We start from the raw sequence: 22,606 nt of genomic DNA on the forward strand, positions 1-22,606 counted from the left end.
TGATAGATAATGAGCTGTTTCCTTCACACGTTTGTACACGGCAGACCATGTTTGGGTACCGGATAGAACAAGATATCACTAGTCATGGGAGTATGGCGTGTTTTGTGAATAAAAAGTGAGGACACATGGGGCTTTCCTGTCTGTGTATTGTTCTGTCTCTCTCTGTAACAATTTATTAAAAGGGAAACATGTCTGTACCAGCACACACACACACATATAAACCACACATCAGACTTTGATGCTTCTGCACAGGTTTTGGTTGTAATACTCAAATCTAAAATTACCTGTAAATAAGATTTATGTTTGGATTAATGTTATTCTTAATTCCAATTTATACCATCTTCCACTATAATCAACTACCTGTCCTTTTAACTAGAGGCTTTGAAAACATGTGTGTTGAGAAATGCGTCCTCTGCTGCACTGGAGGACCAGTGTGCACGGTGCTGCCTTCAGGTACTATCGGAATTTTAAGAGCTATTAGTAAAGTGGCATAAACGACCAAAGAAAATGTATGGATAGGATGAGAGCTGCAATGATTAATCGATTAAGTGATTAGTTATCAACTATTAAATTAACCGCCAACTATTCTGATAATCGATTCATCGGTTTGAGTAATTTTTTGAGGAAAAGAAATCTAAATTCTCTGTTTCCAGCTTCTTAAATGTGAATATTTTCTAGTTTTTTTAGTCCTCTATGACAGTAAACTGAATATATTTGAGTTGTTGACAAAACAAGATATTTGAGGACATCATCTTGGGCTTTGGGAAACACTGATCGACATTTTTATAGACCAAACAACTAATAAATAGATCGAAAAAATAATCGACAGATTAATCTACGATGAAAATAATCGTTAGTTGCAACCCTGATATATTATTTTGTCCCCTTCACCCAATTCGTTTATGGGACAAAATAAAAAAAACCTAATCCAAAAATAGAAACATGATATTAACAATCTTTTACTGATTTTGTTGCAGTAGAACATCATATTCATGTTTCCATCAAAGGTTTGTGCAATATGTTAGCTATGACAATTTTAAGACCTTAAGATGAAATCTAGCTAAAGTGTAAATATGTCATATTCCTCACCTCATGCTTTGCAGGGTCAACTTCCTGTTTGATGCTTGCACCGCCCAACTACGTGATGTCACACCAATGAGGGCATGCCATTCTGATTATGTGGTTTCTACCAAGCCAACTTTCCTGCATTTTATTAATGAATTAAAACAACATAGCACCATCATACCAATGTTAAAAACAAATTTAAGACATTTAACTTATCAAATGAATATAATAAGATGTAAACAACATAAACTCTGGGATTATAAAATGTATATGTAGTCTTTTTTCCCCCAATTCTCTATGTATCTGTTTGTACCTCTGTTAATAAGCATGTGTTCAATAAAGAAAGCATTATAATAAAAAAGGATTATGTGGTTTCATAGCTAGGGCTCAGCAAAAAATAGTTTTTATTTTCACTCATGAGGCCAGAAAATAAACCCTGTACAGTAATACTGTCCCAATCACCCTTAATTCTCCTTACGTCTATATAAACAACCATTATTGTTATGTTTAGTCTTCATCGTGCATTGTATTTTTTTTTAAGCGTCTTAACATATGTAGGCCTGTAATATGTATTAGGGTATTATTATTATTATTATTAAAGCTGCAGTGGGTATAATTATATGATTAATACAAATAATTTGTATAAAACAGTCTCTATATCCTGACAGTATTGCATGAGACAGGTAATCTGAAAAAAAAATCATGTTCCTCTGCGGCCACCAGTGTCGTCCAGTGCTCCTGACGGCATCTGTAAGATTTCATAGACCGGAGGAAAACAGTCAATCAGAGCCAATCTGGAATCTGCCGTCTCTGAGCAGTTGTCAATCACTCGCAAACTCCGGTCAAACGGTCAAACTAGGCAGCGCTGATCAAATATGAATCAATATTCTGTTACTGTAATGCCTATTTCTCACCTCAAATGTTTTCAGAAACTTCTTGTAGTGTACTGTTTAGCTGTAAAATTAGAAAGTTTGTGACCCGGCAGCCATGTTGAGATCAGTTGAGGAAATACCAAGCACCGCCCACCAGCCAGAGCACAGCCAATAGGAACGCTCTCTCTCTGAAATGACCTATGATTGGCCAAAGTCTCCCGTCACTGGCTAGATTTTTTAAAGCCTGAACACAGAGCCATGATGAGGTGATGAAGTCTAGTTTTCTCTCAGAACACTTGAATTACTTGAATTGCCTCAGTAGGTCCACAACTATTCTCAGGGACTCCTCCCATCCAGCGCATCACCTGTTTGACCTGCTGCCCTCTGGCAGGCGCTACAGGTCAATGAAAGCCCGCACCTCCAGACTCGCAAACAGTTTCTTTCACCGGGTCATACGAACACTGAACAAACAATAACTCTGTGCAATATTAATACACTGAATGTGAAATACATTTGTCGGTGCAGTATAACCTTGATGCAATATACACCTCAAGTGCAACTACCTTTGTTTACATTTTATTTATTACATCTACTCTATTTTTACAAGTTCAATTACCTCTGTTTACATTACATCTATTTTATATTTTAAACCTCTAGTGTAACACTTCTGTTTATATTTATTTATTACATCTACTTGTATAACTGTGTGTGTGTTTTACCTGTTATATGTTTCATCTGCCTCGTTTAGTCTTGTGAAGTATTTGTTTTAAAGCACTGACCAGAAGTGGCAACTGTGAATCTCGTTGTATTTAATATGACAATAAAGCTTTCTATTCTATTCTATTCTATTCTATTCTATTCTATTCTATTACAATATGCTGAAAGGTTATTATGGATTTTTTTTTGCCCAATGTTGCCAAAAACATTCTGCCTACTGCAGGTTTAATTGGCAGTTGCAGTCAGCGATAAGGCTACTACTCCGAGGTCCTATAGGTGAGGAAGCTGGGGATTACGAGCAGCACCTGAACGCCTCATCGGATCCTATTTTTTAGGAGCGCTGATGTCATTTCAAAACTTAACTCGCTCTCTCAAGTCAACGCGGCGAGTTGCTGCTCAGCTCCTCTTCTCCAGTAAAACTCCTCTCTTCTCTTCAGTGTGACGGAAGAAAACTACCAGGAGGTGAAATAAACTACAGGAGACACAAACTTCTCTACTCAGAGACCAAGCAGGAGGGTTTTTTACAGCAGAACGAGAGGAGCAGAGAGAGAGAGCCCCTCTTTCTAAAAAGGGCTTAAAGGCGGCTCAACTTTTTTTTTTTTTCTTTCTTTTTTTTTTTTTTTCTTTTATAAAACTGCAACCACAAAAATGAATCGGAGTTTTAATAAGTCGCAACCTCTGCGTAACGCGGATTGTAACGCGGTGGAAGTGAAAAGCAAGGTGAGCGTTTTGTTATTTCTAGGCTTCTAAATGAGGATTCTAGTGGAGAAAATAATAAAGAGTTCACATGGTCGAAGCTGGAATTGATCCGACAAAAACTGTGTGCAACTATTATTTTCTTCCTCTCAATGACAAAAGCTCTTAATCTGGTTCATAAAAACACCAGTTTTGCTGTAATTTGCTCAGATTATTGTCTTCTTAACCTCCTAAGCATTCAGATTGTGCTGATCTGGCTCTTTCCTTCTCTCTCTGTCACGAAGCTGATGGGGAGAAAAACTGGTTTGACATTATTTCTTACAATGAGAAGGTGTTATCTGTTAAATCGGATGTTTTTGCAACATGTCCCTGCGGGTTTGGTGCTACATAGTTTCAGCCCACTCGTTGTTTAGAGTAGTTTACTGAGAGGCGGACAGTGGAATAGCTGCATAAATTAAAATGAAGACCACAGCTATCCATCAACTTTAGGCTTTAATGGAGAGCTGTAACATGTGAGCAGACATCTCATAGAGATTATGAGCACTCATCAAATATGGTTTTAAATTGTGGAATTATGTGTAAAAACAAAGAGACAGCTGTAAAATGAAAATACAGTGGTAAAGAATGGGATGATGATAGTTTTTATTGCAGTTTCAGCAACTTATACGAAGTTTAAAAAAACTAAAAAAAACAACTCATCAAATACATTAGATCTCTTTGATTTATTTTTATACAGTAGTTTGGTTCAGATCTGTTTCTAGACCATGTGGGCACAGTGGAGATAAACACTGTGTCCAATCCTGACCACAAAGTGAACAAACAGTGAACTATTTATAATGTTTGCCACAAGCAGCCTTTCAAGGACTTCTTGTGACCAACATTTTTCTCTGAATTCCATTGAAGTGACGACAATCTGGTATTCATACGTGTGTTTACACATGCCAGCACACATGAGTGTGTCAGCAGCACATATATGTATGAAGGATGAGCTGCTGAGTCACTGTTGGTATGCCAGATTGAGATGGACAAGAGGTGACTCATTCAGTCCAAGACTATAGCTCTTTTTACTGTTTCGTTTTGGCTGTCCAGTTTCAGGTAGGGGTGTAATGGTAAAACATCAATCTGGATATCGATTCAACGATCTAATATCATCGATGCAAAGTGAAAATATCGATACACATTGTCATCAAGATATGCCTTTTATTTTGAAATGACCACTTAATAGTTTCCATTTAACTGTCTAGAAGAGCTCAGTAGTAAAATTGTCATATTTTAGATGCTTTTTGTGAGTTGATATAAATGTAACGGATTGTGTTAAAGGACCAGTGTGTAACAATTAGGGGGATCTATTGGCAGAAATGAAATATAATATTAATAGGTAAGTTTTCTTTAGTGTATAATCACCTGATAATAAGAATCGTTGTGTTTTCGTTAGCATAGAAAGAGCCGTTTATATCTACATAGGGAGTATCAACAGTGGCCAAGAACAGACAAACCAAAACTAACTTTTTCTGCTTAGGCCGGAGTCGATAACTTTACTCGCTCCCGTCGCCGCCGCCGCTCTCTCTCTCTCTTGCTTCACCACTCACTTCCAACATACACTCACACTCTGCGCACTGGCTCTGCTCCAGATAGCTTTAGAAAGGGCCATTCACGTTTTTGTATCGGCCACTGTAGCTCTCAAACACGCTTTGGCACACGAGAGAGGCTTCAGTTGGTTACAAATCTCCTCACCTCACCGCTAGATACCACCAGATCCTACACACTGGAGCTTTTAAATGGGCATATGATATCGTCTCCTATCGATCGCAGGCCCCTGAGTTGAAACAAATCTAAATCGTACCACAGCAGACTTTGTGATATCAGCAAATATTGTATAGTTGTTCGAAGAATTGATATATCGTATTCTGATGATCTTGTGATTTACATCCCTAGTTTCAGTGTGGGGGGGTTGCAGTTACCTGGGTGGTGCTGTGAGAGCGATAACAGATATTCTGATGGTGGGTGAGAAGACAGGAGGTGGACGTCTATTCCAGGATGCTCTTATACAATATCATGGAGGAGTTCTGTTTGTTTGTTGTTTGTTTTTTTGAGGCAGCAGGGTGGGTTTTGTGATTGTTCCACAGAGACAGGAGTGGTCACTTTCAGATTGTTTGTAGGTGACGCTGACGAGAGCCAGAAAGGCAGGGTTTTAACACCGTCATCGCAGCTGACTCACTGTCACATAACGTCACACGTTTCCCTTTTTGGATCAGATATAAGTCATGGCTCTTATCACGTCATCTTGTTCTATTACTTCCTAGGACATTTAGAGTATCACCTGACTAAACCAGATTGGCAGCTCAGAGCTTTTGAATACTTTGTAACAGGTCGCTCCACTGCTGCTGCTAGCTGAGTCTCCTTTTTAAATGTGACAAGGAATTTTTCAAACACACTGCAGCTAGTTCACAACAGCAGCATGAGACGAGAGGTTCATCTCTTACCAGAAATGTCACTTGAAATGTTCAAAATGAATCCGTCTTCCATGCATAGTTCAGAAAATAGGACTTCAAATGCACATTGTAACAGTACTTACAGTTGTTAAATACAGATGTATCCTTCCACTCTTACATCAGAGGCTCAGTTGATAGCAGATTGAAACTGTACATTCAATCTTATTAGATACACATTTTCATTGAAGCAGCTTCACATAGGAACTAGTTATCTAGAAGTCACAGGGAAAAGGACTTACTGGAGAGTTCTTGAAAAGAAACCAAGAAAGAAATCTATAGAAACTTTTGACTTAGCATTCATAGATATCCTATGACCTCCTGGATGACTGAGACTCTTCACAGACGTGAGAGGTAGTCAGTTGTTTGAGTGCACACAGCTCTTCCATACAGCCGTACATGACCGGTTATTGTTGGAGAAATAACCCCAAAAGTCGGAGAGAAAACTTTACCAAACAATAGTTGAAGTTAAGCATTCACATTCACTAGATTGCCAATAATTATATATGTGTGTTTGATGCAACCAACGATTATTTTCATGTCAATTAATGTTCCGAATATTTCCTAGATGAATTGTTTAGTCTATAAGATGTCAGAAAATAGTGAAAAATGTCCATCCCAGTTTGTCCAAAGTCTTTAAACGTCTTGTTTTGTCACTCCAAAACCCAAAGATATTCAGATTAAAGAGGACATATTATGCTCATTTTCAGATTCATACTTGTATTTTGGGTTTCTACTAGAACATGTTTGCAAACTTTAATGTTCAAAAAAACGCTTTACTTTGCTCATACTCTTTCACCGTCTGTCTGAAACACACTATTGTGATTGGTCACAAGCGAACCAAACTCTTCAGACTCCTCTCCAGCTCCGCTCTAACTAGCTTTGTTTGAGGGCGTTCCAAACTAGCCGCTAGGCAGGTTTTATGCAAAATGTGTTACTTGGTGACATCACCACGTTACTGAAGAACAGGCGGGACTTGAAGCGAGGCGTTTCAGGCAGTTCAGGAGCAGTGTTTCTGTGGGGGAGAGTAACTCCCTTGGGTGTGGACTTTGGGCTTTGTAACTTTGCAGATCTTTTACATGCGAAAAAAACTTTATAACACACTAAAGGAAAGGGAAAAGCATAATAGGTCCCCTTTAATATGATTCAAAACAGAGGGGAAATCTCCATATTTGAGAGGCTGAAAAATGCATTTTGTGCCTGGCTAATCGATTAGTTAATTGTTGCAGCTCTAGTTGTCTGTGTAGGTGAGTGTGGTGCATGTTGGTTCTCACTGGTTAGTGTTTGGTTTTCTCAGGGGAAACTGCTCCAACGATAAGCTATCAGGGATAACACGGGAGGTGTCTGGCTGCCCGTCGTGGAGCCTCGGCCAGGAGCTGGTTTCACTCACTTGAAGCTTATCAGAGCCGGAGATGGAGCGTAGGGGGTTGGGTGGGATTTTTTCCCCCACTCCCTTTATTTCAAAAACTTTATAAGCATATTCTCAGTTTGAGGCCTGATCCACAAGTTGTAGATCATGCTGCATATTTATTTATTCATCTTCTAATGCCAAAAGAAGCTGTAGGTGAGATGTCCCTGGCTTACAGAGTATTAAGTGAGGACGACGCCATTGTTGACGAAAGACAGAAGTCAGTTACGCTCCATTTTCTCCAGTGTGTCGGAGTTTAGTGTCTCCAGACGTGTTCCAACCTGTGGACATCACTTCGCCCCGATAGGCCGGGAGGACAGGTGATGTCACGTTTGTAGTGATGTATTCTTAGGTTTGGGTTTTAGTGCCGAGGCCCCGTGATGATTAATCGTCCCGTGTTCAGACTTGTTCGCACCGTAGGGCCGAGTTGTGAAAACAGATTGTTCTAGATCACGGAGCCACAAGAACATTTAGATTCAGAGCCGTGACGGAGCTTCACTGATATGCAGAAGTGTAATTATTGTTTGGGAGGTGGAGTGTGACATGTTTTAAGTCTTACAGTCTTAATGATTAAAGCTCAGTCATGCGGAGGTTTCACTTTCCTAAAGTACACTTACGGAAGACTGACGAACCTGTTTGTCAACTTCTCGTGTCGTAGGAGGTTGAGTTTTATTAGCTGGAATCCAAGTTTCATAATGCAGGGTCACATGTTTGACCGTGTTGCCCTCAGCGAATCTGGCAGCAAACCTCACACCCGCCTGGCATCCCACTACTCTCCCAACACGCCTCTTAAATTCATATGTCATCTTCTAATTACAGAGCTGGTTAATGTATCCCCCCTGCTCTTCTTCTCTCCTCCCAGTCAGTACCCTGCTACTCTCTTCTGCTTCTCTGTCAGCAGTTCTCCTCTCCCTCCTCCTCCTCCTCTTCTTCCTCCTGTTGCTCCATGATCACCATCATCTCTTCTCCTCTGCTGTCAGCTGATGATTACAGTTACAAACGGCACCTTTGGCTACAAATTACCGCCGTGATTCAGACTTTAGTGCTGCTGCGATTGTGTGTTGTTGTGGTTTATGGAGCTTTTGTGCCTCAGTTGTATCTCCGCTCCTCAAGTCCATTCTTGTCTATGAGTCACATGATGACCCCACAGCGACCCACAGCCGCGCTCTCATTGGTGGGTCGCTGACCTAGCCGGGAAAAGCTGTGGCACATTATTGTTCAAGTCTGTGCTCTTGTGTGTAAACGGTGGGTGTCTGGGAGGGAGGTGGGGCTGCCAGCTAGATAATGTCATTTATTTATATATATATATATATATATATATATATATATATACTGAAACAGCTTACTCATCCACCTGTATTGTTCTATTGTGCAGCAACTCTCTTCCCTTTTCCTGCTGTTGTCTTGGTCAAAGTCACATGTGTGCTGTGCAACTGATATTTGTTTTTGTAATGATGTGCTCTTGGCATGCAGTGTAACACAAAGCTGCTGGGTTTCCACCAGGAAGTTGTTCAGATGAGATGGTTAGCCCCTCAGATCCTGATGCATCTTGTCTTGCGATCAGTTTAGTTTATGGATGGCGGCCTAAACACACAAATGCACACATTCACTTTCTTGGAAATAGTAGATGAGAAGATTGATACCACTCTGACATCTGTGCTCCAAATATGAAGCTACAGCTAGCAGACAGTTCTCATAAAGACTGGAAACAGCATGCCTGACTCTATCCAAAGGTAACAGAAAAACTCTAAACCTCACCAACTTGTAATTTTCACCTTTAAAGGAATAGTTAAATATTTTAGGAAATACACTTCACTTTGTTCCCAAGAGTTTGATGAAAGCCCGGTGTGTAAAGGCCTTTAGGCTACGGTACAGACATGTGAGTGGTATCGATCTACTCATCTAATTCTCTGCAAAAAAGTGAATAAACATACAGGAGGCTACTTCCCAAATGTCAAACAATTCCTGTAAATACATGGCATTTGCTGTGTGAAAAGTGCCCCTGCTCTTTTCCCCCTGAAGGTTAATGTTTCTCTTCATAAAAGCTCACGCATTTTTATGACGTTATTAGAGGCGTTTTAGACGAGGTGGCCCACCTCAGCTATAAAACACTGATTTAAAAGTCTTTCAGATACAGAGGCACTCATTTTTAATGTATTTATTTAGCACAAGTTGTTGATTAATGTTGATTTGCTATGCTGTCAATAATTTGACCTGTATTTTTCTGTAAATATCAAACTCTTCCTAGCCTTGAGTGAGTGTAATATGTATAAAATGATATTGCTTTGGCTCTGTTAAAACCAGTTTTACAAAGGATTGCAGCTAATTCAGTTTGTATTGTGCTTAGAAACAGCTCCCCCTGTGCCATTTTGTACACAAGGTCATCACCGCAACCATGACAGAGCGCAGCAGATTTCCACCCTGATGGTTTTATGTGTGCCAGTCAGATGGTTTAGATAAGTGCACGAGGTCCCGGTTTCCTCTTCCTGTTTGGCCGTCTTCCCACTGACTGTCCTTTTGCTAATGTCCTCTCTCTTTTGATATTCCCTTCTCTTCAGTATGGGGCCGAATTTCGCCGCTTCGCGGTGGACCGGGTCAAGCCCGGCAAGTTCGAGGAGTTTTACAAGCTCATTCTGCACATTCACCGCATCGCCAACATGGAGGTGATGATCGGCTACGCTGACATCCACGGGGATTTGCTGCCGATCAACAACGACGACAACTTCTGCAAGGCGGTGTCGACGGCTCATCCACTGCTCAGGATCTTCATACAGAGACAAGGTAGGTTGACTGGAAAGTCTTTAAGATGGCACGGCTTCCTTTTGGCTCTTATTTTAATATTAATTACAGGAATCAAGCTTACCAAGTCTAAAAATGCTCGGCCTTTTTCTCCATCGGAATCCTAATTGTCTCTTAAAACTGGTTGCTAGTTTACATAAACATTGTGTGGATATTAGTTTTCAAATATCCTGCAACTGGTAAACCAATAAAACAATCATCTATTGCAATAACTGCATCTTGGGCTGCAATTATTGTGCTGACTCGAGTCAAGTTTCCCCACAGAATATTTCCTCATCCAATTATGCTTCTCCCTCTTCCCGCTACGGGAACTCAAGGCCTTTTTGTTTACTTCATGCAAGGCTTTCTGTGTGTGTGTGTTTTTGTGTTTCCTGCCCTCTTATTGGCTGGATCTGTCTCCGTCTGTGTCTGTCTGCCTGGCTAAGTCCTGTGTCTTATCCAGAGGAAGGGCTCGCAGGCAGATGAACACACACAAACACACACACACACACACATGCGCGCAGGCCAGTGCCTTGGCAGCCCCATAGAAATCAGGTCATTGAGCAAAGCCTGTATCCCGGCATACCAGACATTACTGAGAGACAAAAGATCTGCATGAAAAGAGAGACTCCTTACTGAGCTCCCTCCGTTTGTGTGTGCGTGCATGTGAGTGTGTATTTGCTCAAAGACAACACCACGGTACCCTGAATGGGAACCAATCCTAGTCTCTCATTGATCCCAGGTCTGGAGTGGGCCTTGACTGCCTGCCAGCCAGCCAGCCAGCAAGCATACAAATGAATCTATCATCGTTCACATCTATTCAGACCCTCAATCCTTCCTGGAATGTCCCTCGCTCGGTTCGTGTAATGAACATGTACACTCCAGGGTATTGTTTTAATTGTCGTCCAGTGGTTCAAATACAAAAGCTAGCCACCGCATGGTGAGTTATCTTGTTGCAGATTTCCAGCCAGAAATAGGGTTTGGATCTTGAGGAGGCCCCATCGGACTCCTCCATTGTATGATTCACCGTCTTGAGAGCTCGTATGGCTGCAGCTGAATTAAACTCATTGTAATGATAAGACATCTGACAAAGATGTCAAATGTAAAAATGAAAATTGTTTTTATGATAGGGTAACTTTTTTTAATAATCTGTGAACTTTTGAAACACAAATTAATATTTGTGTGTCTTTTAGATGGCATATTTCAGTGCAAAGACCACATGCCTTTATGCTCTCTACTTCTTTTTACTTTCATCTCCAAGAAATGTATTTAGCCAGCCCGCTCTCATTCCCAGGGCGTTAAATACTGAGGCTTTGTCACAGCCGTCAGCGTTAAGGTACTGCAGCACAAGGCACCCTTTAGCGTCAGGCGTTTCATTAACTACAATGTAAACCCATCCGGGGCAGTAAACAGTAAACGCTCTGAGGAAGTACGCCGTGACGGTGGTGACATAGTTTAAAGAGCGAAAATTGTGATCATTTCACTTAGTACAAAAAGGTAGCCACACCTATTGAATAGACACTCACCGGCCACTTTATTAGGCACACCTGTTCAATTGCTTGTTAACACAAATGGCTAATCAGCCAATCACATGGCAGTAACTCAATGCATTTACGCATCTAGACGTGGTGAAGACGACTTGCTGAAGTTCAAACCGAGCATCAGAATGGGGAAGAAAGGGGATTTAAGTGACTTTGAACGTGGCATGGTTGTTGGTGCCAGACGGGCTGGTCTGAGTATTTCAAAAACTGCTGATCTACTGGGATTTTCACGCACAACCATCTCTAGGGTTTACAGAGAATGGTCCGAAAAAGAGAACATATCCAGTGAGCGGCAGTTGTGTGGACGAAAATGCCTTGTTGATGTCAGAGGTCAGAGGAGAATGGGCAGAGTGGTTGGAGATGATAGGAAGGCAACAGCAACTCAAATAACCACTCGTTACAACCAAGGTATGCAGAATACCATCTCTGAACGCACAACACGTCCAACCTTGAAACAGATGGGCTACAGCAGCAGAAGACCACCCGGGACTAGCACCGGCCACTTTATTAGGTACACCTTGTACCTAATAAAGTGGCCGGTGAGTGTATGGCATTTGCGGTTTGAAATAGAAACTCTGCTCTTTCCCTCTGATTGTTAACGTTGTCTTTCATTAAGTCGTTGAGTTTTTTTTTATGATAATTAGCTGAGGTTTAGAGATTATTTTAAGTGAGCTGACTGGCCCTTTTCTGCTATAAAACATTGCAGGAAATCTTGAGCTTGTAATGTTTGCAAACTACAAATTTAGGCATCATTTAACACATTGTTAAGTCATGTTAAATAAGGTCATAATTCATTCCTGAGACTTATAGTTTGTGTCTTGGTGGTTCTTACCCATATATGCAAGGATTCTGCCCCTGGCTTTTGCTATGAAATGTCACCCATATCTATTTTATACATCAGGATCAGATTTATTTTGCCAAGTAATAGATACAGAACGAGTAAATAAATACTGGATGGATATACGTGGACTGGGGGTCCAGCTGTGTCCCTGTTCCATGAGATAGGTTGTGTACCAAGCAATCTTTACCTTCACATCCCTTTTCTGTCCTAGTTTCCCTCTCTGGAATACCTAATACAGAAATGCCATAAAGTAGCAGAGGAGCTGGCCCTTGTTGAAGGGCAGATGCTCTTACGAAGGGGCCTATGTAGTGTTGTAGTTGTGGTGTAAACACAACGCTGACATGGTGATGTGGTTTAGGGGAATGTCCACTCTTGTGACTGATGCTGCAGCAGTCTGAGCATCCTAAGCCTCACTGCAGTCTATTGTTACTCGCCAGACAAAGAGGTGTGTGTTTTACTGCGAGTACCTCATGTCTCAGAAGGGCTGCCCCGCACCCAGTACACTACACATGCACGAGAAAGTGTGCGATAATGACTGTATCAGTCAGTACCAGCCTGTTAGCACAGGTCATTAGTGGTGGTGTCACCGTGTATCTTCTCCGTCCCGGTCAGCAGACCACCCCAGATGAAAGAAAAGACACTGTGACTCAGCCCTCAGTCACAGAAGGGACGTTTTGTGTTGAGCTGGACTTTCACATGCATAGGAGTGAGAAAAGAATTTAAAAAACAGACATTTAATTGGGCTGCTCCCCTAACAGCTCAGCCCACAAACTTTATATGTCTCTCTTTATTTCCTTTGAAATGCAAAAAAACACTACAGTAAATTAAAAAAAAAAGTTTTTACAATGTGTAAACCATGCATTTTCTTTTTCAAAATAAGATGCCACATAGAGCAGCATGTTAAAAAAAAAACAACTTCATGGATGCATCGTAAAATAAGAGCTTTCAAAGGCTTTCATAAGAGTTAACGATGAAACACCATGAGAGATGGGAGGGGGGTCTCCAAGTTTGAATAAGAGTGGGAGAAAATTGAGAAAATGCACTGAAAACTAATAACTTAATACCTTTTTATAGACCTTTGTATTTCATTTTCTCAAGTTAGACCTTCACCTCCACCTCAAGATCAAGTGTATGTAAGTGTGTGTTCTTTTGTCCATGTAACAATAGGTATTATAACGTGTGTGTGTGTGTGTGTGTGGGTCTCTTTTATCTACCTGACACCCCCTTCCGGGCTTAGATTGCCATTGTTGGTGCGATCACTGGAGCACGTGTGCAGCAGTTGTGTGGCGACACACAGCAATAATCCAGCTGATGATACATGTTGCTCCCTGTGGGGGATGATGACCTCACCTACAGAACAGAGGCTTACACTTTGTGGTTCATTCACCAACAATACACAATAGCCTCTCGGCGTAGATTATTGCACAGCTCGTCTTCAGTCTGAGTAAGGGGAAGTTAAAGGAGAGCACCTGTGTTGAGTTTTAAACCAGGAAGTCCACTATTATTACATTATATTATATTCCATTTCTGCCAATACATCCCCCCTAAATGCTACAGACTGTTCCTTTAAGAGGTGATCCTCTAAAATGAATGAGTACTATTTGCAGCTACATAGCAAGTATTACGTTGCCAGCAATGCAAAACTATTAGGAGGTGCATTGAGCTGTAACACTTTTCAATTTGGATATATTTCATTTTACTGGGGTTCACTCCATTTGAATGCAAATTGAGGAATTGTTCAAAAACAGAAATGTGGTTGTGTCCACGGTAGAAAGGAACCTTTCTGTTAAATCGTTCACATAATAACTTCAATCACAGGCAGTCTGCGTGTGTAATGTAATGATGAAAAGAAATAGACGGAGAGAAACGTATCTATTTGTCCCAGCCCTCTCATTACTTCTGCAACCTTTTTATTTCAAGCGCTACAAAAGGTGTTCTGGGAAGCCAACAATGTCAATAATATCAGTTCAGTAGACTGAGACAGACGGGGGGGGAGGGTAGTCGCTTCACAGAGGGAAGTTTTGTACTGGGACACTTCTACATTTCTCATGCAGGCACACTCAGGCGGGGGGAGGGGGACGAGCAGCAAGTGATGGGAAGAAATGGGACGCGTCAAAAGATCTGTGAGTGAACCAGCTCTGTATTCGGAGGCCAGGGGACTTCTTCTTGTTCGGTCCAATGTGTGGGCGGGCGTGTGATTGTAGCGGTTCAGTCATGTGTGGCCAACTGATGATTTATGTTTGATTTGGGGTCACATGCACATTTCAGTGCTTGAAAGTGGGAAAAAATAGGATATCCTTACTCCAGTAGCTTCACGTTGACTCAGCTTTTAGTTTCCTGTTTGGTCCAGTTGTGCTTGACACATCGCGATCAGAGGTATGTTAAATTTACTCCACTAGGTAGTATGACATTTTGTCAAAGGTTTATGGTATGTTTATCTCCTGTAAGTACTAACTGTTCATTCACATTCGGCCTCTTGTGCAGAATGATGCAAATTAGGGTATAGATAAGAGAGAGGGAACACTGCCTACATTGTTGTTTTAAGCAAAGATAACTGGGACAGGAAACGGCCACTGAGCTCATGAGTTTTCACATTTCACCAGCGTCTTTCACTTTTGTAAGATTAAAGACATTGCGTAAATGATCCCTGTTACAAAATGTATCTTCTATATTCCCACAGATCTATTTTTGGAGTAGATATGACGTGTGAATGAAGGTTGAAAGGCTTTTGGAGCTTTTGGCGTTGGTGCATACTTGCTGCTAATTTCCCACACTGCAGTCATGCCTGTAGTAATCGTGATGATAGTCTTTTATGATGCACAGTGGAGGACATGTAGGGTTCAAATGTTGTTAAAGTCAATTAGAATTTTACCTGTAATTACACTAATGGTTCAACAAAAACGTTCTTGATCCAAGAAAAACACGAGTCTGTTTTTGAAAGCTCAATTTTGGGGGGGAAAAGTGGAGTTGTTTTTGTAGACAGTGCCAGCAGTGTGCACACAGACTAAACTTTCAACAAAGAGGAGAGACCCCTGTTTGGCAAAGGGCTAAAAGTTTAAATAAATAGAGCAGACGAGGTAGGCCAAGGTCGAGTCTGTGCGGCGTCATATCTCGCATGCTGGGGTTTAGTCAGCAACCCGACTGCTCTCCACACCTGTGAAAACTAAGAGGGTCAGATATCAACATCAGCCAAACTAAAGAGAGATGTGGCACCACAGCACAAATAAAAAACGCCAGAATAAAACAGCAGCTACGCCAGTGAAAGCCGACATCCCAGACTAGTGGTGTTACTCAACAACTTGGACCGCACAGTTGCTTGGAGATCAAATAAATGCGGAGTGTTATTATATTTCTACTGCTGCCCCGACTGTCTGCACTTTGCTGACTTTCCACACTTGGCTCTCTTTGCTCTTTTGTGTGTTGTTAACAGAACAAAGCTTGGCAGGCTGCGAACAGAAAGGTGACATTTACACTCAGAACTATTAAGGGAGTACAAGAGGAAGATTTAATGTGGCGTGTTGAAATTGCTTGAGCGAAAAGTTCATGATATCAAAGTTCAGTGTATTAGTCATCACCCTGAGAAGTCGTCTCAAAACATGCAGACAGTTTTAAATGGTTACTCTCTGTCATTCTAGAAAAGTAGTTTTGTAACTCACCACAGACCAATTCACATTATGAAAAAAGTATCTTTTTTAAAAGGTTTTTTTTGCACTTTTATATGTGATGTGGTTCTTAATGATCAAAGAGACAACATAAGACAGGAATAAAGACATTTTAAAGTTATTGCTTATGTCTATGAAACAGAAACTCTGCATCCATGGTCACAGTCTAATGCCTGAATACCAAATGTTGCTGAAATGGAGAGGACGCTTGGTCGGCTTGTGTTTGTTGTTTTTGTCTGGTTTTGCTTAAATTTTCATAACATTTTATTTTCTCCTCATGAAAGAATCAGATTGCAAGCAGACATCTAATTCAATTCTCATGTTGTACTCTCTTTTGTTTCAAATGTATTTAGGATGCACCAGTTTAACCATGATACCAATTCTGATACCACTGCTGTCTTTTTCCAACATTTTAAATCGGTATATCTCACTGCAATAATTTTTTATGTAAGGTTACATTGGGCCTGCAATTCATCATCATTGAGGGATGACCTTCATTTACAATGATATCAAGTCAATTACAAAAACAAATAAAAGGAAAACATAACTACAACAATGACATATACAAATAGATAAGAGGCAATACCATTATAAAAACAGTAAAAGCCATTAAAACCTTTCGATTAGTAAAAAATAATTAAATAAAATACAGTATGTACAAGAATTTTGCAATTACGATGGATAATTTGACAGATTAAAATTGAATATAAAACACAATGGCAAGTAGAAGTTGGGAGATATAAGATCACATAACTTAAATGTCCAAAGGATATAAGTGAATTGTATGATGACACTTATACAGAAAACTGGATTGGTTGCATCACGGCCCGATCTGCTTAATAAGGTCAGTATCAGTGCCAATACCGATCCAGTGTATCAGATCAGTCTAATTCTTATTACATATTTTATTACATTACATACAATTATTTTCACTGTTTCATAGGACTGCATGATTTTGAAAAATATCTTATTGCAATTCTTTTGACTGATATTACAATTGCGATATGATTTGCAATATTAGAGATGATGATTATTTTTACATTATTCTCATTTTCATTGAAAAACATATTTAAATGATTTATGGTGTGATTCTTGCAGGGATCTGTACTAAACAAAAATGTTTGTTTGACTCAAAAGTCTGTAGAATATGATGTGTCGGCCAGGACATCTCTGCAGCACCACGATATTTAATTTAAAATTATATTTTGACACATGTTTTGCCTTTAACAAATTACAATTTTCTCCTCATCCTGCGATGTGAAAATTTCAGTAGTCTATATTGCGATTTTGATAAAATATCGATAATTGTGCAGCCCTACTGTATCACAATTTCATAAATATAATTTTAAATATCTCTATATAAATCCATAAAGCAGTTACTATACATTTTAGAGCCACATACTCTGTTGTGTTCCTCTCTGTCTGTGTGCTGCTGTTGTGGCTGACTCCAGGGACCCTGACAGCACATCTGGCCACTCTCACACCACGGCCAAAGGGCTTCTAAGAACACGTGGGGTGTGTGTTTGTGTGTGTGTGCCCTGTTCACTAGATGCGATTGTGCAGCAGATATGTCAACATGCCAGTGCTCACTCATGGTAGCTGTAGGTTAAAGCTTTGACCCCACAACATTTGATCCATGCAGACAAGAGGAAGAGCCACTTCACTAATTAGCGTTTGCTCTTTATCCTCAGTCAGACCTCACAAAGCTGATTTAGTCCTCGGACACTGGATTAGAACAGATCTCTTGATTAGTATCAGAATTTATTCATGCCAGCGTGCAGCAGCTTTTTTCTATCTCGTCCTCCGTTGCTCATTTGCATTTTATGTGTGCTCTTCGGTAGATTATAAACTTGCGTGCCAGCCGCACAATCAAATACCACGATAGGCAGAAAGCATCCTTTTCCTCATTCCAGCAGGTCTATTTTGGTCGTGTAAAGGCACTGCCTTTATTGCGTTGCCTCAGTGTGCTTTTGTGACTCCCTTAACAGGACATCAGAGTCATTAAGCGTGAGTTTGAGTGTGGTCTGTTGCCACTACCTCTAGTCTTTGTGCTCGGTACCAGAGAGCGTCCTCGGGCTGTGCAACGACGGAGCCGGCTGAGTGAAAGGGATCGCTGTGAAACAACCGTCCCTACTCACTGCCTACTGCTCCTTGAAGGAAAGGAAGGCTGCATCTGTCAGTGATAGCTCATCTCTCTTGTGCTTTTGTTTTCTTTGTTACATCTCCACCCTGCTACCCTTTTCCTGTGTGGTGAAAGTGTGCAATTCCTGTCAATTAGGACATCTAATCGTCTTGGTCCACATTCATAAGTGCTGTTTTAGGGTAGCTGCTCAGACTGATCCTCATTCTTTTCACATAACAGCTCAGGCATGACTCAATTGTCGAGGGGCAAAGGGGGAGAAAACCACGGCAGACAGTGAGGAGTCAGCCTGACAGTAAGAAAGACAGACAGGCAGGGGAGTAGGAAGGAAGGAGGGAGGACTGGGCAGGTTGAGTCCACCTCCAGTCCATCCTGCGGTCTGGCCTCTTGTTGCAATCTGAGCCAACAGAAATCTTCTGGCGAAGAGGGGAAGCCCGCGCAGGCAGAGGTGGCACAAGAAGACGTCTGAGACAAAAAGCCTTTTTGTTCGAGCTTTGTGTAAGCTTCACACAGATACTTTGATGACACATCTGGGTCACATTGAGAGGGCAAGAGCAGCATGGGAAAACGCACCGCCTGCCTTTTGAAAATCGCAGCTAAGTGAGGTGTTCGAGGCCTCGTCAGTGTCGGAAATCTTTCCTGCGCGTGTGTTTCACACAGTGCATCTCTGCGCCATACCAAATAAATCCTCCCCGTCTCTACTGGGAAAAGGTTCAGTGCCGTAAAAAACGACTAAAGGTAGTGTGTGTGTGTGGGCTTCTCAATAAAAACCTGTGTGTGGCCTTTTCTCTGCGCGTCTTCAGACAATGCCAGCCGTAGTTAAAGTGTGATGGAGATGCCTGGTGCCTGCCAGGAGCGGGACAGAGGAGCAGCAGCCATGTCCGACGGGGAGCTGCTTCTCCTTTGTGCCTCCGACTGCAAAGCCTCTGCAGACCAGCTTGGACGACGCTGTAAATCATGTCAGCTGGCACAATGAGGGACCATCGCAAATCCACAGCCGTATTAGACATGCAGCCAGATACGAGCACGCACATACACTCTGTCCCATTACATCTAATTTGTGCTTGTATTGCGCGTTTGAGTCATTTTTATAATAATTGCATAACAGAAGTCTTTTGCGTTAACTGTACCAAAGCAGAAGATGCACACATGTTGCTTTATATGCATCACAAAATCGCAGCTGACGCACATCTTAAGCCCATCTTCAGCCCGTCTCTCCGTTGTTGAGGCGTGGGAGGGGGTGGTCCCTCCCCGTGTTTTAATTAAACTTGTAAGGGCTGTTGTGTTTGGCAGAACTATATTGGTGTTTGTGTTTCCTAAGTCCCTGCTTTCATTTTGGTTTTACGACCCCGCTTTGAACTGCGTCCTCGCTCCCCCACAATGAAGTTTCCAGACATTGTGGGACAGGAGTGTCTATGTCGGGGCACTCCTCCTCCTCCCACTGTATCATCTGTTTGTCACGTTTGATGAAAATTTCATGGATTTATTTTGACATTTTTTTGGTTTTGCATGGTCACAAATCGGGTTTGTAGAAAATGAATCCTTCTAAATAAACCGCTCAAATGTTTGACAAGCACGTTTCCTGAAAGATGAAGCTCTTCCTATTGGTAAAAAAAATGCACTCCACAGCTGCTCTCAATCCAGGAATGCTTTCACACCTCGACACTCTCTGTTATGACTATTCTCAGAAACTCAGTGGCTCACTTGAAATTGACCTCATCCTGCATCTAAATAAGCTCGGGAGTACGAAGGGTTTTGGAAATAGTATGCTGGATGAGATGAATATAGCCGGTCCTTCAGGGACAAACAAACAGCTTCCTAAGCCGCCACCACCACCAGGCCACTCCTCAGCAGCAGGAGCCTTCAAAGAGAGAACAACAAGCTTGAAATACTTCCGTGCCTTATTTCTTTCCCTCGGTGTATATGGCTTGAAAGTGGAGTGAGATCCTGTGACATGTGTGACTGAGTTTCCAACTGTGAGGGAGGTTCTTTGTTTATGTTGTTGTTGTTGTTGTTGTTGTTTGGATGTTGTCATGAGCATAAGAGGCAGGGTTTGTTTTGGGATTTCCCCTCTCTTAACTAACACATCTGTTTTTCTATACAAAAGGATTTTACTTTATTTTGAAAGGTGTTCTATAGATTTTTTACATTAGGTTCCTACATAAATTTACCATTTAATTCTAAAACCGCATATTAAAAATAAAAAAATAAAACATTATTTATTTATTTATATAAATAATACATTAATATAAAATTATTTTAATTAATTAATTTTTTTAATTTATTATTTTAATACATTAGTTAGTTTCTAGCCCACAGTTAAATAAGAAGATTGATACCACTCTCATATTTATATGAGTGGTATCAATCTTCTCGTCTAACTCTCAGCAAGAAATCAAAAAAGCATATCTCCTAAAATGTTGAACTATTACTTTAAAACACTCAAATAACAACAGTTCTTGGCTGTTTTGTGTGGTGGTACTTATTTTCACAGATGAATAAAAATCAACATTTAATTGAGACATTAATCATAGAAAGGTAAAACAGTTTTATCATCATATAATCATCCTAGTTTAATGTTCATGTTCATTTATGTCCTCTCATGTTCTATTGGACTTGTTGAACCTAATTCTGGGAAATGCAGGATGTGATTAAATTTCCATGACAAGTTGAGGGTTCAACTAACACATTTAATCAGAAAACACCTCCTGCGATGCATTAAACATCAACAGGTAAATGATATATATCAAATGTAAGGATGGATTTCCCCTCAAACGGGACGGAGACAATACTGAGAATGGTCGAATAAGAGTTGGTATGCAGTGGAAAATTCCCAGGCCAAGTTTAGAAACCGAGCCATGAGGGAAGTGAGGGAAGAGGGTGAAGATTTGGGGTTAGGGAGAGCGGGGGATATGGACGCTGGCCTGGGTGGATGTTAGTGGGTTTTTTTGAGGGAGGAGTTGCTGGTTTTGTGCAGAGACGGCTCGCTGCGAGACTGCTCACTGCAGTTCCTCCTTAATTACAGCTCTACTGGAGGACAAGGCCAGGCATGCTGTGTGTGTGTGTAGCACTGGAAGACTCACACGAGTAATTCACACGTACAAATGTGGTGAACACAAGCTGGAGCAAATGATTTGTGTCCTTTGAGGAAAACCCAGTTTATCTGGCATTATCAAAGCACGGAGGTCGCCTTGAAAAGGATGTGATTGTCACTGACGCACATGTCATATCTGGTTTTCTGTGACGAATTTCCCACCATATCTGAGTGTTTTTTTGGTCCTGGAACACAGTTTGGAATATTTTAGTAGCTTTTGGAATTTGTGTCACTATTGAATTTTCAATATTAAGTTAAAGGATCATTCAAAAACCCTTCATTTGTATCCTCGTAATCTTCAAATCGACTACATCTCACTTCAGGTTCTGGTCTGAAAAACAACCCATAGATCTCTGGGCTAAGCAAGTTGAGCCATGAGAAGTGCACAGTAGCTATAGCACAACATCAACCTAGCATTGCCTCTGCAAAAGGGTTATTTTGGGAGTCCATAATTACAAAGGAGGGACTGACTTTGCTCCTCGACTGCTCACCCGCAGCAGAACGCACTCACCACTGGCAAGGTTGGCTTCAGAGCCACCCAGCTTACTCTGTGTTAACGGTGTCTTGGCTACAAATCATGGTAACTACTGGTAGCTTATATGGTCTAGTCAATAAACAAGTAAATCTATCAGCCAGCCTAATTCAAGAAAGGTTCTTGACTTTTGCTTTGAAAATGAGTGGAGTTTATAGCGCATATTTCTGCTGATGCACATGGCATGTACTAAAAGCGCTCCTCGTCCCTTGAAACCAATCAGATGTGCTCGACCTTGTAGTGTGTGATGTTATTTATTTTCCCCATTTGATGACCCTGGTCAGAAGTTCACAGTCCCTGAGGCAAAAAACCCTCCAGAACTAAAGCCACTCAACATGAAAGCCTGTGCAAACACGGCTGTGTACAAGTGCACTGTATGAACTCTCGTGTCATTTGGCCTGCGCGGACACTAGTGTGTCTGTCTGAGTCGAGGTCCATGTTTTTATATTTTATATTTTTGTGCGTTTCTTGGTTTTTGCTTAGTGGGGGAGACTCAAATCATTGGCAATGTGTGCACAAAGTGTAACATTCACTACTAACATGATTGCGATCATGCCTCCAGCATGAAAAAGGCATGTTTATGTGGCACATTAAGTAAGTGTTGCATTGTGTTTTTCCTAGAAATAGTGTGATCCGGCCTTCTGAGAGGGAGTTGGCTGTTTCTTTAGGGTTGTTTACTCCTCTGGTATCCCGTTGTGGCCACACTGACAAAATAAGAATCCATTTTGTTGTTGTTTATAAACTGGATTTTAGAGTTAAACTTGTGCATTA

At 41.0% G+C, this 22,606-nt stretch overlaps 1 protein-coding gene across 1 annotated transcript in view; it reads left to right on the top strand.

The window, feature by feature from the left end:
- The first annotated feature begins 2,991 nt into the window (after positions 1-2,991).
- Positions 2,992-22,606, top strand: part of pard6gb (par-6 family cell polarity regulator gamma b) — a 36,872-nt gene continuing 17,257 nt past the window's right edge. The window contains exons 1-2 of the mRNA XM_037795564.1: positions 2,992-3,374; positions 9,806-10,028. Coding sequence (XP_037651492.1) covers positions 3,303-3,374; positions 9,806-10,028 — 295 coding nt within the window. The 5' untranslated portion in view covers positions 2,992-3,302. The remainder of the gene's footprint in view (positions 3,375-9,805; positions 10,029-22,606) is intronic.

Source organism: Sebastes umbrosus, chromosome 15 (assembly GCF_015220745.1).
Source record: "Sebastes umbrosus isolate fSebUmb1 chromosome 15, fSebUmb1.pri, whole genome shotgun sequence".
NCBI classification, from domain to species: domain Eukaryota; kingdom Metazoa; phylum Chordata; class Actinopteri; order Perciformes; family Sebastidae; genus Sebastes; species Sebastes umbrosus.